Here is an 18858-nt window from a genome sequence, read left to right on the forward strand (position 1 = left end):
TGGGCGGCCATTTTGAGTGTCCCCATGGTAGCTCATTCTATTGTCGTATTGTCGTATTGTCGTAATGGGCGGCCATTTTGAGTGTCCCCATGGTAGTTCATTCTATTGTCGTATTGTCGTAATGGGCGGCCATTTTGAGTGTCCCCATGGTAGCTCATTCTATTGTCGTATTGTCGTATTGTCGTATTGCTGTATTGTCGTAATGGGCGGCCATTTTGAGTGTCCCCATGGTAGTTCATTCTATTGTCGTATTGTCGTAATGGGCGGCCATTTTGAGTGTCCCCATGGTAGCTCATTCTATTGTCGTATTGTCGTATTGCTGTATTGTCGTAATGGGCGGCCATTTTGAGTGTCCCCATGGTAGTTCATTCTATTGTCGTATTGTCCACTGCCTTCAGAAAGTATTTACACACCTGGACTTTTTCCACATTTTGTTGTGTAATAGACTGAATTTTTAAATGGATTAAATTACATTTTGTATCACTGGCCTACATACCATACTCCATCATGTCAAAGTGGAATTCTGTTTGTAGAATTTTTTTTTTATTAATAAAAAATAAAAAATGAAAAGATGAAATGTCTTGAGTAAATATGTATTCAACCCCTTTGTTATGGTAAACCTGAATATGCTCAGGAGTTATACATGTGCTTAATTAACAAATTTTGTAACAAGTTCAGTGTTCAATAATAGTGGTTAACATGATTTCTTAATAACTACCCCATCTCTGTACTCCACACATACAATTATCTGTAAGGACCCTTAACCAAGTAATGAATGTCAGGCACAGATTCAACCACAAAGACCAGGGAGGTGTTTCAATGCCTCACAAAGTAGGGCCTCGATTGGTAGATCTAAAAAAAAAAAAGAAAAAAATAGCATTGTGAAGTTATTAATTAGACGTTGGATGGCGTCTCACCAAGTCTCTAAAAAGACAAAAGCGTCCTTCCTAACTCAGTTGTTGGAGATGAAGGAAACTGCTCAGAGATTTCAACATGAGGCCAATGGTGACTCTAAAGCAGTTACAGAGTTTAATGTCTGTGACAGGAGAACACTGAGGATGGATCAACAACATTGGAGTTACTTCACAATACTAACCTAAATGACAGAGTGAAAAGAAGGAAGCCAGTACAGAATATAAAATATTTAAAAACATGCATCCTGTTTGCAACAAGGCACTTAATTAAAACTGCCAGAAATGTGGCAAAGAAATTAACTTTCTGTCCTGAATTCAAAGCGTTATATTTGGGGAAAATCCAACACAACACATCACTGAGTACCACTTCATATGTTCAAGCATGGTGGTGGCTGCATCATGTTATGGGTATGCTTGTCATCGGCAAGGACTAAGGAGTTTTTTGTACAAAAAAAAATGAAATGGCTATAAGCACAGGCAAAATCCTAGAGGAAAACCTGATTCATTTTGCTTTCCAGCAGACACTGGGAGACACTGGGAGAGCAATGATCAACTATCAACTTGGCAGAGCTTGAAGAATTTAAAAAATAATAATGGCCAAAGAGACCTACCCAGAAAGAGTCACAGCAGTAATCACCGCCAAATGTATTATTAGTATTGACTCGGAGGACAATAATTATGTAAATTAGATATTTCTGTATTTTATTTTCATTTTTGTTGTTGCAAATGTATTAAATATTTAAAAAAAAAACTGAAATATCTTATTTACATAAGTATTCAGACCCTTTGCTATGAGACTCGAAATTGAGCTCTACTATTTCAGGATCACTTGGCGTATGACTCATCGTTGTCATCATCTGCACAGTCCTTTACACATCTTTTATCTGGAAAAGTCCAAACATTCCAAAATGACCTGCCCGAACACACTGTTGTTGTCGTCACGGTTACTTGTCCGTCACTTGGCAACCAGCCATATCCCATGGGTCTCTCCGTTTCACTGTTGGCAGGGCTTGCTGATGATCCGGGTTGGTCCATCCAGTAGATCATGTGACAGGTCATGTGATCAGAATACTTGAGTAAAATAAATACTTGTGGTTGTGTTGCTGCTATGTCCCTCCTCCTTCCATCCCTGATAGTCACAGACTACTACTCCTCTTCCTCTTTTTCTTCTCCGTCCTCGTTAGTGTAAAGCCCCGCCTCCCACCTCAGCGCCATGTTGCTTTTCCTGCGGGTGACGCGGGTGGCCTCCAACACCTGGTAACCCAGACAACAAACAACAAAGTCAGTCAACAGGGAGTAGAGACAGGACTTCAGGGCACTAGGCAGTACCTGGGGATAATTAATGAATTCATTTCCCTTAAATAAATAAATACAAATAAATAAAGTTGATCTGAGTCTCTGGTATTACAGGATATTTTTTGTAGTTTTACACGTCTTTTGTAATGACAGCCATAGAAGCCTAAAAACTGTAGCAGGGTGATTCCATGTCTGAAAATATTTTGGGTACCTCAGATTCAGTGGCGGCCGTTTAAGATAAGGGAGGGTCTTTTTTTCATGAGCATGGACTTATTTCTATTACAGCATATTGGGATTACTGTCATTCATATTCCATTCACCCAGTGTAACATCACTAGGTTTAGGCTACTACATGATATTCACATTTTCCCTTATTTAAAAAATATATATATATATATTTGATTTATTTCACCTTTATTTAAATAACCAGGTAGGCAAGTTGAGAACAATTTCTCATTTACAACTGTGATCTGGCCAAGATAAAGCAAAGCAGTTCGACACAAACAACAACACATGGAGTAAAACAAACATAGTCAATAATACAGTAGGAAAATAAGTCTATTTACAATGTGAGCAAATGCGATGAGATAAGGGAGGTAAAGGCAAAAAAAGGCCATGGTGGCAAAGTAAATACAATATAGCAAGTAAAACACAGGAATGGTTGATTTGCAGTGGAAGAATGTGCAAAGTAGAGATAGAAATAATGGGATGCAAAGGAGCTAAATAAATAAATAAATACAGTTGGGAAAGAGGTAGTTGTTTGTGCTAAATTATAGATGGGCTATGTACAGGTGCAGTAATCTGTGAGCTGCTCTGACAGCTGGTGCTTAAAGCTAGTGAGGGAGATAAGTGTTTCCAGTTTCAGAGATTTTTGAAGTTCATTCCAGTCATTGGCAGCAGAGAACTGGAAGGAGAGGCGGCCAAAGGAATAATTGGTTTTTGGGGTGACCAGAGAGATATACCTGCTGGAGCGCGTGCTACAGGTGGGTGATGCTATGGTGACCAGCGAGCTGAGATAAGGGGGGACTTTACCTAACAGGGTCTTGTAGATGACCTGGAGCCAGTGGGTATACCCATCATCAGGTTGCTACAACCTAGCCTATGAATGGAAGTTTACATCGTAGGTGCACAAAGGTCGAGAGAAGTTTGAGTAATCAAGGTGACAGACATTGACACATTTAATACCACCTTGCCTGCATCTAGTTGATCTGGGGTGTAATCATTAGTCTAACAGTTGCAATCAAGAGTTTCTATTGGACAAATTCAGGTATTTATATCCTGGTATAGGTCCGTTAAAGAAAAGTTTTTAAACAGAATCAGCAGAATGAATACACCCCTGATCACACGCAAACACAGTTCACTTTCATAGCAGTCACATTAATTGTTCTTTAACTAGGCAAGTCAGTTAAGAACAAATTCTTATTTTCAATGACAGCCTAGGAACAGTGGGTTAACTGCCTTGTTCAGGGGCAGAACAACAGATTTGTACCTTGTCAGCTCAGGGATTTGAACTTACAACCTTCCGTTATTGGCCCAACTCTCTAACCACTAGGCTACCCTGCCGCCCCCAGCTCATTGCATATAGATGCGAGAAGGAATCATATCGACACACTCTCCTCTTCTCACCTTTTCCCTTTGCTTATGGACTTCAGTGCACAACACATCAGCTGTCTGTGACCAGGCAAAAAAAACTTTACAAACCAAACCATATCATGACTGCTAACTGCTACGCACAGCCTACATCGTTGTCACGTCATAGTCAACATGGCTACTAGGACTAATGCATTAGTACAACTGCTACAATCATGCAGTACAGTGTAGAGTCAGCAAGCAGTTTAGCAGTTACACCGGCAGGCCCCGGTGGCAATAAATTAATAAAACCAAAACCTCGACTTGGAAGAGTTCCAGTGTTGGATAGCCATACCAAGCTAGCTAACATAGCATCCCTCTCTGTTTGAGCCAAGTGTTTGAGAAGGCTAAACTTGCTAGCTGCATTCAACCCTAGCTAAGTAAGTGAGAGTAAAAAATATATTTACTACGAAATATAGCTAGCTCTCTCTCTCGTGCTTCTCCTTAATTTTGGAAGAAATACTATTGTTCAAAACTGTTAGCTCGCTGTCCTCCGGCTACACCACGGTGCTACCCTAGAGAGTACTATTGAGGTTACTGTAGACCTTCATTGCAAAACTGTATAAATTATTTTGTGGTGTGAATATATTTAGTTTTATCAAAAATATTTAAAGTTACACTACTTCTGTTTTTCTGAAATTCACTGAGGAGGATTTTTTAATTTTTGAATTCTTTTTGAATTTATTTTATTTCACCTTTATTTAACCAGGTAGGCCAGTTGAGAACAAGTTCTCGTTTACAACTGCGACCTGGCCAAGATAAAGCACAAGCAATGCGACACAAACAACAACACAGAGTTACACATACTCACAAAGTGAGCATTGTAGTCGTCTTGTAAGAGTAACAACGATTGGATCTACTCGTTTCTATTATTGGACAACTACAAATCTCTGGTATCAGCTGTTCTCCTTGGCCTTTCTGTGCCTGAGATCTGTTGGCGGATTGGGTTGACTGACTGACTACAACTTTTTCCAACCTGTATTTCCTTTGTTTTATTGTCATTTACACAGTTGGTTTATGTGTTCAGTTGTTGGGGAAAACTACTGTGAGTTCTGGTAACCTTTATTTATGTTTGGAACAGTGGCCTGTATTCATGGTGCCAAAATAATTTATCTTTCATCTCTCTGTGTTTTCAGAATTTTCCTTCAATTTGCAAGCTGAATCTCACCGGAGAAATAATCTGAGCGAGGGAAACAGTGCCTCTCTGTCTCAGTACATGTAGCAGTTTGTGCTGTCTTGCCAACTCCTATGGTCATTGTCAGGACAAACTCTCCAAAAATATCTGGGACCTGGCTAGATAAAGGCTGCTAGAGTAGACTTATTTTAGGTTTAGCCTGGATACCAAACCTATTTGTGCTAACATTACGTTTCACCAAACATTTGGCATATGGCAAGCAGTGGAATGATAGTACAACAAGGTCTGGTACCCAGGCTATGTAGGTCACTAAACCCAGGGAACGACAGTGCAGTAACAGCAGCTGAAGAGAACATGGATAGTACTACTACTACGACTGCTACTACTGCTGCTACTACTACTACTACAGCTACTACTACTACTGCTACTACTACTACTACTACTACTACTACTGCTACTACTGCTACTGCTACTACTACTACTACTGCTACTGCTAGTGTTGACCACTACTACTACTGCTACTACTGCTGACCACTACTACTGCTGCTGCTGCTACTGCTGCTGCCACAGCTACTACTACTACTGCTACTACTGCTGCAGCTACTGCTACTACTGCTGCTGCCACTACTACTGCTACTGCTACTACTACCACTGCCTACTACTGCTACTGCTACTACTACTACTACTGCTACTACCACTGCTGCTGCTCACTGCTACTGCTGCCCCCAGACTACTGCTGCTCAGACGAGGAGCTGCTACTACTGATTCTACTACTCAGACGAGGAGGGGGATGCAGAAGGCTACTGCTACTGCTACTACTACTGCTACTACTACTACTACTACTACTACTACTACTACTACTACTATACTTCTACTACTACTACTATAGTACTACTACTACTACTACTCACACTGTTGTCCTCTACTTTCTCCCGGCGCTTCACTTTGTGATTCTCGTAGTCGTCCATCAGGGTCTGCATGAAGTTTTTGGGGCGCCCGCTGCCCCCAGAGTCGTCACAGCCCAGGTCCAAGAGGGGCGAGGAATTCTCAGACGAGGAGGGGGATGCAGAAGGATTCTCAGACGAGGAGGGGGATGCCGAAGGATTCTCAGACGAGGAGGGGGATGCAGAAGGATTTATCTTACCTGCAGGTTATGCACACAGAATAAATGTCATATAAGGACATGACAATACATTACATTACATTACATTTAAGTCATTTAGCAGACGCTCTTATCCAGAGCGACTTGTCAATACAGACAATTTATCTACTGTATATGTCAATACAGATAGTATCTACTGTATATGTCAATACAGACAGTATAATAGACTATCATCTTTCCATGTCTATCCTCTACATTGACTCTGTATCTAATCAATATTGAATGGGAAGACGGCGTCGTGTCCATTGAATGCAGTACTGGCTCATTAGCACAAGGGGGAAGTAATTCACCACGAAAACCACCACAGCGTTGTATTGCTGGAAGGCAGAGCAGTGGGAAACTGTTGCTAGACATGCTTAGAGAACTCTGCATGTTGCAAAGAGAACTCGGCATGTAGCTTAGAGAACTCGGCATGTAGCTTAGAGAACTCTGCATGTAGCTTAGAGAACTCTGCATGTAGCTTAGAGAACTCTGCATGTAGCTTAGAGAACTCTGCATGTAGCTTAGAGAACTCTGCATGTAGCTTAGAGAACTCGGCATGTTGCTAAGAGAACTCGGCATGTTGCTAAGAGAACTCGGCATGTTGCTAAGAGAACTCGGCATGTTGCTAAGAGAACTCGGCATGAAGCTTAGAGAACTCAGCATGTTGAACCCAGAGAAGCCCAAACCTTATCATAAAAACTACAGGACTCTGTTTAAACAGCCAATCAGGAGCTAAGAATGTCAGAGTCAGGGTTAGGGAGCCTGTCATTTCAAAGCATTCCCAAGTCGGATTTTACAACACAACTTGTGTTTCCCATCAGCCACCAGAATGCTTTCAAAACGGAGTACATAAACATATGCCAACTCTAGCCAGGAGCAGGCCCGATTACACGCAGGATTGGTTTTTCAACAAAACTTTAATAACAAAGGGAGAGACAGAGTGGATTTAATTTACAAAACTATCGTTTACATTCACCACAATAGCTTTCCTCTGTTATAGTTGTGTTGACCACTATGTTATTGTAGTGTTGACCACTATGTTATTGTAGTGTTGACCACTATGTTATAGTTGTGTTGACCACTATGTTATTATTGTGTTGACCACTATGTTATTGTAGTGTTGACCACTATGTTATTGTAGTGTTGACCACTATGTTATTGTTGTGTTGACCACTATGTTATTGTAGTGTTGACCACTATGTTATTGTAGTGTTGACCACTATGTTATTGTAGTGTTGACCACTATGTTATAGTAGTGTTGACCACTATGTTATTGTAGTCTTGACCACTATGTTATTGTAGTGTTGACCACTATGTTATTGTAGTGTTGACCACTATGTTATTGTTGTGTTGACTATTGTAGTGTTGACCACTATGTTATTGTAGTGTTGACCACTATGTTATTGTAGTGTTGACCACTATGTTATTGTTGTGTTGACCACTATGTTATTGTTGTGTTGACCACTATTGTAGTGTTGACCACTAGGTCCTATGTTATTGTAGTGTTGACCACTATGTTACTGTAGTGTTGACCACTATGTTATTGTAGTGTTGACCACTATGTTATTGTAGTGTTGACCACTATGTTATAGTAGTGTTGACCACTATGTTATTGTAGTGTTGACCACTATGTTATTGTAGTGTTGACCACTATGGTCCTATGTTATTGTAGTGTTGACCACTATGTTATTGTTGTGTTGACCACTATGTTATTGTAGTGTTGACCACTATGTTATTGTTGTGTTGACCACTATGTTATTGTAGTGTTGACCACTATGTTATTGTAGTGTTGACCACTATGTTATTGTAGTGTTGACCACTATGTTATGTAGTGTTGACCACTATGTTATTGTAGTGTTGACCACTATGTTATTGTAGTGTTGACCACTATGTTATTGTTGTGTTGACCACTAAGGTCCTATGTTATTGTAGTGTTGACCACTATGTTATTGTAGTGTTGACCACTATGTTATTGTAGTGTTGACCACTATGTTATTGTAGTGTTGACCACTATGTTATAGTTGTGTTGACCACTAAGGTCCTATGTTATTGTAGTGTTGACCACTATGTTATTGTAGTGTTGACCACTATGTTATTGTTGTGTTGACCACTATGTTATTGTAGTGTTGACCACTATGTTACTGTAGCGTTGACCACTATGTTACTGTTGACCACTATGTTAGTGTTGACCACTATGTTATTGTAGTGTTGACCACTATGTTATTGTTGTGTTGACCACTATGTTATTATGTTAGTGTTGACCACTATGTTATTGTAGTGTTGACCACTATGTTAGTTGTGTTGACCACTATGTGTGTTGACCACTATGTTATTGTAGTGTTGACCACTATGTTATTGTTGTGTTGACCACTATGTTAGGTCCTATGTTATTGTAGTGTTGACCACTATGTTATTGTTGTATTGACCACTATGTTATTGTAGTGTTGACCACTATGTTATTGTTGTGTTGACCACTAAGGTCCTATGTTATTGTAGTGTTGACCACTATGTTATTCTGTAGTGTTGACCACTATGTTATTGTAGTGTTGACCACTATGTTATAGTAGTGTTGACCACTATGTTATTGTAGTGTTGACAACTATGTTATTGTAGTGTTGACCACTATGTTACTGTAGTGTTGACCACTATGTTATTGGTGTTGACCACTATGTTATTGTAGTGTTGATCACTATGTTATTGTAGTGTTGACCACTATGTTATTGTAGTGTTGACCACTATGTTATTGTAGTGTTGACCACTATGTTATTGTAGTGTTGACCACTATGTTATTGTAGTGTTGATCACTATGTTATAGTTGTGTTGACCACTATGTTATTGTAATGTTGACCACTATGTTATAGTTGTGTTGACCACTATAGTCCTATGTTATTGTTGTGTTGACCACTATGGTATTGTAGTGTTGACCACTATGTTATTGGTGTTGACCACTATGTTATTGTAGTGTTGACCACTATGTTATTGTAGTGTTGACCACTATGGTCCTATGTTATTGTAGTGTTGACCACTATGTTATTGTTGTGTTGACCACTATGTTATTGTAGTGTTGATCACTATGTTATTGTAGTGTTGACCACTATGTTATTGTTGTGTTGACCACTATGTTATTGTAGTGTTGACCACTATGTTGTTGTAGTGTTGACCACTATGTTATTGTTGTGTTGACCACTAAGGTCCTATGTTATTGTAGTGTTGACCACTATGTTATTGTAGTGTTGACCACTATGTTATAGTTGTGTTGACTACTATGTTATTCCAGTGATGACCACTATGTTATTGTAGTGTTGACCACTATGTTATTGTAGTGTTGACCACTATGTTATTGTAGTGTTGACCACTATGTTATTGTTGTGTTGACCACTATGTTATTGTAGTGTTGACCACTATGTTATAGTTGTGTTGACCACTATGTTATTGTAGTGTTGACCACTATGTTATTGTTGTGTTGACCACTATGTTATTGTTGTGTTGACCACTATGTTATAGTAGTGTTGACCACTATGTTATTGTAGTGTTGACCACTATGTTATTGTAGTGTTGACCACTATGTTATTGTAGTGTTGACCACTATGTTATTGTAGTGTTGACCACTATGTTATTGTAGTGTTGACCACTATGTTATTGTAGTGTTGACCACTATGTTATTGTAGTGTTGACCACTATGTTATTGTAGTGTTGACCACTATGTTATTGTAGTGTTGACCACTATGTTATTGTAGTGTTGACCACTATGTTATTGTAGTGTTGACCACTATGTTATAGTTGTGTTGACCACTATGTTATTGTTGTGTTGACCACTATGTTATTGTAGTGTTGACCACTATGTTATAGTAGTGTTGACCACTATGTTATTGTTGTGTTGACCACTATGTTATTGTTGTGTTGACCACTATGTTATAGTAGTGTTGACCACTATGTTATAGTTGTGTTGACCACTATGTTATAGTTGTGTTGACCACTATGTTATTGTTGTGTTGACCACTATGTTATTGTTGTGTTGACCACTATGTTATAGTAGTGTTGACCACTATGTTATAGTAGTGTTGACCACTATGTTATAGTAGTGTTGACCACTATGTTATTGTTGTGTTGACCACTATGTTATAGTAGTGTTGACCACTATGTTATTGTAGTGTTGACCACTATGTTACTGTAGTGTTGACCACTATGTTATTGTTGTTTTTACCACTATGGTCCTATGTTATTGTTATCATGTTGTAGTAACCAGCCCATCTCTCTCTCTCTCTCTAATCATGTTGTAGTAACTGGTATTTTTTCCCCACAGTAATAGTTACTCTAAATTGGACAGTGCAGTTATAACAAGAATTTAAGCTTTCAGACGATATGTACCGACATTGTTTGATTCTCTAAAACCTGCGATCGTGAGACAAGGCGCTGCATGATTTACAACTGTCCCGTTAACGGGAAACCTATCCCAGAGCGGCTCCCCTAAAAAGCAACTTCTCCCTTTGACAACACCCTGTGTGGCATCAACATGAGTCAGAAACATTTATTCTTTATTCAAAATTAACTACAAAGTGTAAATAGAATCATTTTGGTCATAAAGTCTGGTCCAAAACTGCGATTTGTGAGATGTAGAAAATATAATTTTGAAATGAAGGGTATCCTAATAGTTATCCATGTTGTGTCATCGGCACAACATGCCGATGACACACGCGGGACGGTTGAGCTAACGTAGGCTAATGAGATTAGCATGAGGCTATAAGTAACAAGAACATTTCCCAGGACATAGACAACGTAGCCTAGTGGTTTGAGTGTTGGACTGGTAACCGGAAGATTGCAAGTTCAAATCCCTGAGCTGACAAGGTACAAATCTGTCGTTCTGCCCCTGAACAGGCAATTAACCCACTGTTCCTAGGCCGTCATTGAAAATAAGAATTTGTTCTTAACTGACTTGCCTCGCAGAAATAAAATGGTTTATCTGATGTTGGCAGAAAGCTTAAATTCTTGTCAATCATACTCTACTGTCCAATTTACAGTATCTGTTACAATGAAAGAATACCATGCTATTGTTTGAGGAGAGTGCAATTTTTTGAACATGAAAAGATATTAATAAACAAATTAGGCACGATTGGGTAGTCTTGATACAACATTTTGAACAGAAATACAATGGTTTATTGGATCAGTCTTAAACTTTGCACCTACACTGCTGCCATCTAGTGGCCAAAATCTAAATTGCACCGAGGCTGGAATAATACATGATGAACACAGCCTTTCTCTTGCATTTCAAAGACGATGGTACAAAACAAATAGTTGTTTTTTTCTTTGTATTATCTTTTACCTGATCTAATGTGTTATATTCTCCTTCATTCCTTTAACATTACCATAAACTTCAAAGTGTTTCCTTTCAAATGGTACCAAGAATATGCTTCAGGGCCTGAACTACAGGCAGTTAGATTTGGGTATGTCATTTTAGCTGAAAATTGAATAAAAGGGTCCGATCCTTAAGTTTCTTTAATGGTGGTGTTGGAGTCGTGCCTGGCCATGCAGTATTGAGTGAACAGGGGGTACAGGAGGTGATGTAGTCATATATAATATGTAACAGTATAACAGAACACATCAGATCAACTGCAATCACACTCACACTCGTGGCTGCACAAAAAGAGCTATGAGCAAACTACACCCTAAAATATTCAAGGCTGTTTCAAGTTATCTAGAAGGGTGAGTGACCGTATCTGTGTAGTGTTTTGGCAGACGAATGCACACACAAGAGACACCTACATTAACCCACACCCTCAAGACAACTCTCGTTTGGCTTCAGTCATGGCCCTTGGATTTCTTATTGACCAAGCTGAGAAAATGAGCCCCCCTATAATACCATCACCAGGGGAACATGAATACAGCCTTCTGGATGGAAATAGTCTGAAGACTTATACAAGGGGACAACTCACATACCAATCAAATGTCAATCTATCACTGATAGACAGTTTTCTTCTTCTCTTGTTTCCGAAAACGGCACCCTATTGTCTACATAGTACAATACTGATGAAAAGAATAAGGTTTCAGACGCAGAAACAGTTACCACAGCTCACCTGGTGCCGTCTTGCTGGTGAGGGTGAGTTTGGTGGGTGGCAGGCTCCCAGAGAGGCTGAGTTTGGCGGGCAGGCTGTTGGTCTTGTGCTTGTCCCTGGGGTTGATAGTCATCGTCTTGGGTCTGCCAGTCTGGTTGGCACTGGGATCCGGTCCTGACCGCACCGATCCCAGTCTCTGCTTCTTCAGGTCTTTCTCTCTCTCTTGCGCCGCTCGGATCTCTTCCTCGATCATGGACAGAGTCCTCTGCTTCCGGGAGCGCAGCTTGAACGGCCCGGTGCTCTGCTCTGTCTCCTGGGCTCTGGTCGCTGCGGCTGTGCTGCGGAGCTCGGCCGCCTCGGAGTACTTAGAGAAGTAGCTGAACTGGTCCTTTTCACCCAGGGTCCGGGGCAGCTCTGGAGCCTGATAGGGCTCTATGGGACGGGGAGGGATGAGGACAGGAGTGCGGACTGGGACCGGGTCTGGGTTTAGGGCCAGTGAGCGACTGAGTGCGGACTGGACGAGGATCTTAGGACCCACGGAGGAAGATCTCTGTGGAAGGGGGGCGTAGGTAGGTCTCTCCATCTGGACATAGGTAGGTCTCTCTACCTGGACATAGGTAGGTCTCTCTACCTGGGTTGGGAGGGCCTGGAGCTGGGGTGAAGGAGACTGATGTTGGGTTGGACTTGACTGGAACTGGGCTGGAGGTGACAGCGGCTGAGGTGATGCAGTTGACTGGTACTGGGGTGGAGCTGACTGGAGGGTCTGTAAGGGTGTTGGTGACTGCTGCAGTGGGCTTGGAGGTGAGTGGAGCTGGGGAGGTGGTGGAGAGTGGAGGTCTAGATGTGTGAGTGACTGATATTCTGTTGGTAGTGATGAAAGGTTCCCAGAAAATGGATGTAGAACGTCTGAGTGCCTCATCTGGAGGGGGAGGAGCCTCTGCCACTCCTCACCCTGCTGAGACTGGTTCTGATTAATCAGGGCGTGCTGGATGATACTCTGCACCAGCATACCTGCATGGTACTCCAGCTCTTGCTCCGACAGACTCTGACTTCCCTCGTTCTGCTCCCCAGGGGACATGGTGGTGCCTCCCTCCATCTTTCCGTTGACGGGTGTAGTGGACTGTGGGGTGGAGGGGAAGGAGTACTCTCCCAGAGACGTCTCCCCCAGGTAGGAGGCCGACATGGTCTCATTTGACGCCCCGCTGTCGGATACGTTACTCATGCTGAAGTCTTTTGACAGGGTATCCAGCATAGAGTTATCCAGGGACCGCAGGGAAAGCTCGTCCAGCCCGGAGTCACATTCCTTGGGGTTGCAGGAGGACAGAGAGGCGCTGGGGCTGTGGAGGGAGGAGGAATGATGCTGGAGGGACAGAGGATCCTTCTCCTCTTTTATGATGGTCATGACGGCCCTGGCGCAGGTAAAGTCTCCGTCTCTGTATATGTTCTCCATCGAGGCCTCCCTGGGGCCACTATTACTGGGCTCTCCCTGTCCCAGCCCCAGACCCAGGACCCTCCCCACGGTAGAGGTGGGGGACTGGGACCCTTCTGGGCTGCAGTAGATCCTCTCTGTCCGGACTGTTGTGGTGGTTGTGTCACTGTCCTCTAGTGGTGAGTCCTGGTAACTGCTGTAGCCCACAGTGACGTAATCGGAGGATCGCTCCACGTGGATCACGGTGTCTGGTGATCTGGAAAAAGGCTTGGCCGAGTTGGGAGCTGTGACCTGTGACCTCTCGGCTGCCTGCTGCCTTGCGTGTTCCATCTGGAGGAACTGCTTCCTGGCGGTAGAGAAGTCCATCTGCTCCACCAGGATGTCCTCCTTGGTGCTCTGGAAGAGCTCGGGCGTGTCGCGGCCAGCCTCAGGGTCAGCATTAGGGTCCAAAGTCATGGAGTACTGGGCGTACATCTGGGACATCCCACCAGTGAACTCTGACCTCCTCTGCTGCTTCCTCTCCTCGTACTTCCTGTGTGACTCTAGTTTGTCTGGCTCAAGCTCCTCCTCCAGACTCTTCTCCTGAGGAGGGTTCCACCACTTTGTCCCCATGTCTGGGTTCTTCTTTACCGCCTGGCCCCTGATCAGCTCCAACCTCTCCCTCTCCAGCTCTACCACCTCCTCCGAGGGACGCACCTTCTTCACGCGCACTTCCTTCTCACACGGGTCGAACAGCTTGGACGGCTTCTTCTCCTCCTGGAAGGCCCGCAGCTCGAAACGAGCTTCCTTCTTGATGGTGGTCATAGTGGGGGATATTGTCTCTCCTCCCTGCTTCCTGTAGTTCTCCTGCTTTCCTCCCATTGGCCCAGAGTGGCCGTTGGGCCTGGTGTTATTGGAATTGTTGGTGTAATTGACATCCTGGTGTCCAATGAAGATAGTCTGCTTTCTCCCCTCTACTATGACCTCATGGCATGTTGTGTCTGTGTTGGAGATGTTGACAGATGGTCCAGTCCCGTCGATGTTGACCTCCCTGGGGTGTTTCTCAGTGGTCGCCATCCCGTTAGAGGGTGATGGCGTGGTATCAACCCCGGGGTCACAGCAGTTAGCTTCCAACACCTCATCTAGGTAGGCTATCTCATGAGCTACCTCAATGTCCAGGGGCTGGGGCTGGTGTTTGTTGCCCTGGCCGTTGAGCCCTTGGCTGGGGTAGCAGCTCTCAGGGTGGGCCTCCACCTCCATGGTGCTGGTGGTTGTACTGCTGTCTCCTCCAAGCGCTGAGATCACACTAACAGAGTTGAGGAAACCGACACTCTTTCTCTCCGTTCTGTCTCTCTTCAGATCACCACTGCCATCCTCTGATGCCTTGGAGGACTTCTGGAAGACAAAGAGTGTTAGATTATTATTTTTCTGTCTTGGCAATGAATGTACAGTGGATGTGTCCAAAATGGACCCCTATTCTCTTTATAGAGCTCTATTTTACATGTGGGACACTTGGATTTCTTTATCAGATAGCATCTGGGGATTTCTGAAAGAATAAATATCAATTCATTTTTATTCTGTCCGGGCGTGGCGTAGCATAGCAGTACTTAGCGTCAGTTAATCAGGTTGTAGCATAGCAGTACTTAGCATCAGTTAATCAGGGCGTAACATAGCAGTATTTAGCATCAGTTAACCAGGTTGTAGCATAGCAGTATTTAGTATCAGTTAATCAGGGCGTAACATAGCAGTATTCTTCAAGGAATACCTAGGATAGGGTAAGTAATCCTTCTCACCCCCCCCCCCTAAAAAGATTTAGATGCACTATTGTAAAGTGGCTGTTCCACTGGATGTCATAAGGTGTATGCACCAATTTGTAAGTCGCTCTGGATAAGAGCGTCTGCTAAATGACTTAAATGTAAATGTTAAATGCAGTATTGAGCATCAGTTAATCAGGGCGTAACATAGCAGTATTTAGCATCAGTTAATCAGGGCGTAGCATAGCAGTATTTAGCATCAGTTAATCAGGGCGTAGCATAGCAGTATTTAGCATCAGTTAACCAGGTTGTAGCATAGCAGTATTTAGCATCAGTTAATCAGGGCGTAGCATAGCAGTATTTAGCATCAGTTAATCAGGGCGTAGCATAGCAGTATTTAGCATCAGTTAATCAGGGCGTAGCATAACAGTATTTAGCATCAGTTAATCAGGGCGTAGCATAGCAGTATTTAGCATCAGTTAATCAGGGTGTAGCATAGCAGTATTTAGCATCAGTTAATCAGGGCGTAGCATAGCAGTATTTAGCATCAGTTAATCAGGTTGTAGCATAGCAGTATTTAGCATCAGTTAACCAGGTTGTAGCATAGCAGTATTTAGCATCAGTTAATCAGGGCGTAGCATAGCAGTATTTAGCATCAGTTAATCAGGGCGTAGCATAGCAGTATTTAGCATCAGTTAATCAGGGCGTAGCATAGCAGTATTTAGCATCAGTTAATCAGGGCGTAGCATAGCAGTATTTAGCATCAGTTAACCAGGTTGTAGCATAGCAGTATTTAGCATCAGTTAATCAGGGCGTAGCATAGCAGTATTTAGCATCAGTTAATCAGGGCGTAGCATAGCAGTATTTAGCATCAGTTAATCAGGGCGTAGCATAGCAGTATTTAGCATCAGTTAATCAGGGCGTAGCATAGCAGTATTTAGCATCAGTTAATCAGGGCGTAGCATAGCAGTATTTAGCATCAGTTAATCAGGGCGTAGCATAGCAGTATTTAGCATCAGTTAATCAGGGCGTAGCATAGCAGTATTTAGCATCAGTTAATCAGGGCGTAGCATAGCAGTATTTAGCATCAGTTAATCAGGGCGTAGCATAGCAGTATTTAGCATCAGTTAATCAGGGCGTAGCATAGCAGTATTTAGCATCAGTTAATCAGGGCGTAGCATAGCAGTATTTAGCATCAGTTAACCAGGTTGTAGCATAGCAGTATTTAACATCAGTTAATCAGGGCGTAGCATAGCAGTATTTAGCATCAGTTAATCAGGGCGTAGCATAGCAGTATTTAGCATCAGTTAATCAGGGCGTAGCATAGCAGTATTTAGCATCAGTTAATCTGGTTTTGGGGAAGAACGTGAGAAACTAAACCACTTCTTCGATTTGAAATCAAACAGGAAGTACTGGGAATAATGAAGAGAATGAAATCCGATAACATTTAATGTTGTCAGAATGTTCACTTATATGCTGATGATATGCTGATGATATGCTGATGATATGCTGATGATATGCTGATGATATGCTCATGACATGCTGCTGATATGCTGATGATATGCTGATGATATGCTGATGATATGCAGATGATATGCTCATGATATGCTCATGTGCTCTATACAGCAGGTTAAAATAAACTCTCCAAGAGTATTTTAACACTTTACAAAAATGGTTTCTAGCAAATAATTTGGTTTTCAATCAAACAAACTCCTATATCTTGCTGTTTGGTAAATGCTAAATAATAAACTCCACTGCTAGCATTAAAAACAAGTAATGGAAAAATGCACTTTGAAATATCTGGGTTTGAGGATAGATTCTGATCTTTTGGAAAGCATCTCACATTTAGCAGTGTCTCTGACGCAGGCGTCACTTTTTTTCACCTTTATTTAACCAGGTAGGCCAGTTGAGAACACCTTTATTTAACCAGGTAGGCCAGTTGAGAACACTTTATTTCATAGGCCAGTTGAGAACACCAATTTAACCAGGGAGGCCAGTTGAGAACGCTCTTTATTTAAGAGCCAGTTGAGAAATGACTTAAATGTAAATGTTGAAAATGTTTTCAGGAATGTTCACCTTTATATGCTGATGATATGCTGATTTGATATGCTGATGATACACCTGATTTGATATGCTGATGATATGCTTATTTGACATGCCAGTTCAGAACACCTGATATGCTGATGATATGCTGATGATATGCTGATGATATGCAGATGATATGCTCATGATATGCTCATGTGCTCTATACAGCAGGTTAAAATAAACTCTCCAAGAGTATTTTAACACTTTACAAAAATGGTTTCTAGCAAATAATTTGGTTTTCAATCAAACAAACTCCTATATCTTGCTGTTTGGTAAATGCTAAATAATAAACTCCACTGCTAGCATTAAAAACAAGTAATGGAAAAATGCTCTTTGAAATATCTGGGTTTGAGGATAGATTCTGATCTTTTGGAAAGCATCTCACATTTAGCAGTGTCTCTGACGCAGGCGTCACTTTTTTTCACCTTTATTTAACCAGGTAGGCCAGTTGAGAACACCTTTATTTAACCAGGTAGGCCAGTTGAGAACACCTTTATTTAACCAGGTAGGCCAGTTGAGAACACCTTTATTTAACCAGGTAGGCCAGTTGAGAACACCTTTATTTAACCAGGTAGGCCAGTTGAGAACACCTTTATTTAACCAGGTAGGCCAGTTGAGAACACCTTTATTTAACCAGGTAGGCTAGTTGAGAACACCTTTATTTAACCAGGTAGGCCAGTTGAGAACAAGCTCTCATTTACAACTGTGACCTGGCCAAGATAAAGCAAAGCAGTGCGACACAAACAACAACAACAGAGTTACACATGGAATAAACAAACGTACAGTCAATAACACAATAGAAAAGTCTGTATACAGTGTGTGCAAATGAGGTAAGGAGGTAAGGCAATAAATAGGCCAATAGTGGCTAATTAATTACAATTTAGCAATTAACACTGGAGTGATGGATGTGCAGATGAGGATGTGCATGTAGAAATACTGGTGTGCAAAAGAGCAGAAAAACTTCTTCCCTCACTTCCTCCCTCTCTACCTTCCCCTCTTTCCTCCCTCCCTCTCTACCTTCCCCTCTTTCCTCCCTCTCTACCATCCCCTCTTTCCTCCCTCTCTACCTTCCCCTCTTTCCTCCCTCTCTACCTTCCCCTCTTTCCTCCCTCTCTACCTTCCCCTCTTTCCTCCCTCTCTACCTCCCTCTCTTCCCTCCCTCTCTACCTTCCCCTCTTTCCTCCCTCTCTACCTCCCCCTCTTTCCTCCCTCTCTACCTCCCCCTCTTTCCTCCCTCTCTACCTCCCTCTCTTCCCTCCCTCTCTACCTCCCTCTCGTCCCTCCCTCTCTACCTTCCCCTCTTCCCTCCCTCTCTACCTTCCCCTCTTCCCTCCCTCTCTACCTTCCCCTCTTTCCTCCCTCTCTACCTTCCCCTCTTTCCTCCCTCTCTACCTTCCCCTCTTTGCTCCCTCTCTACCTCCCTCTCTTCCCTCCCTCTCTACC

General features: G+C 42.3%; 1 protein-coding gene across 1 annotated transcript in view; it reads right to left on the reverse strand.

The window, feature by feature from the left end:
• Positions 1-510: 510 nt before the first annotated feature.
• The window catches only part of LOC118381351 (A-kinase anchor protein 2), an 85346-nt gene continuing 66998 nt past the window's right edge, over positions 511-18858 (reverse strand). Inside the window, exons 2-4 of the mRNA XM_052510140.1 lie at positions 12190-14971; positions 5886-6118; positions 511-2168 (exon numbers count right to left, since the gene is read on the reverse strand). Coding sequence (XP_052366100.1) covers positions 2061-2168; positions 5886-6118; positions 12190-14971 — 3123 coding nt within the window. The 3' untranslated portion in view covers positions 511-2060. The remainder of the gene's footprint in view (positions 2169-5885; positions 6119-12189; positions 14972-18858) is intronic.

Source organism: Oncorhynchus keta, unplaced genomic scaffold, assembly GCF_023373465.1.
Source record: "Oncorhynchus keta strain PuntledgeMale-10-30-2019 unplaced genomic scaffold, Oket_V2 Un_contig_5400_pilon_pilon, whole genome shotgun sequence".
Classification (NCBI taxonomy): domain Eukaryota; kingdom Metazoa; phylum Chordata; class Actinopteri; order Salmoniformes; family Salmonidae; genus Oncorhynchus; species Oncorhynchus keta.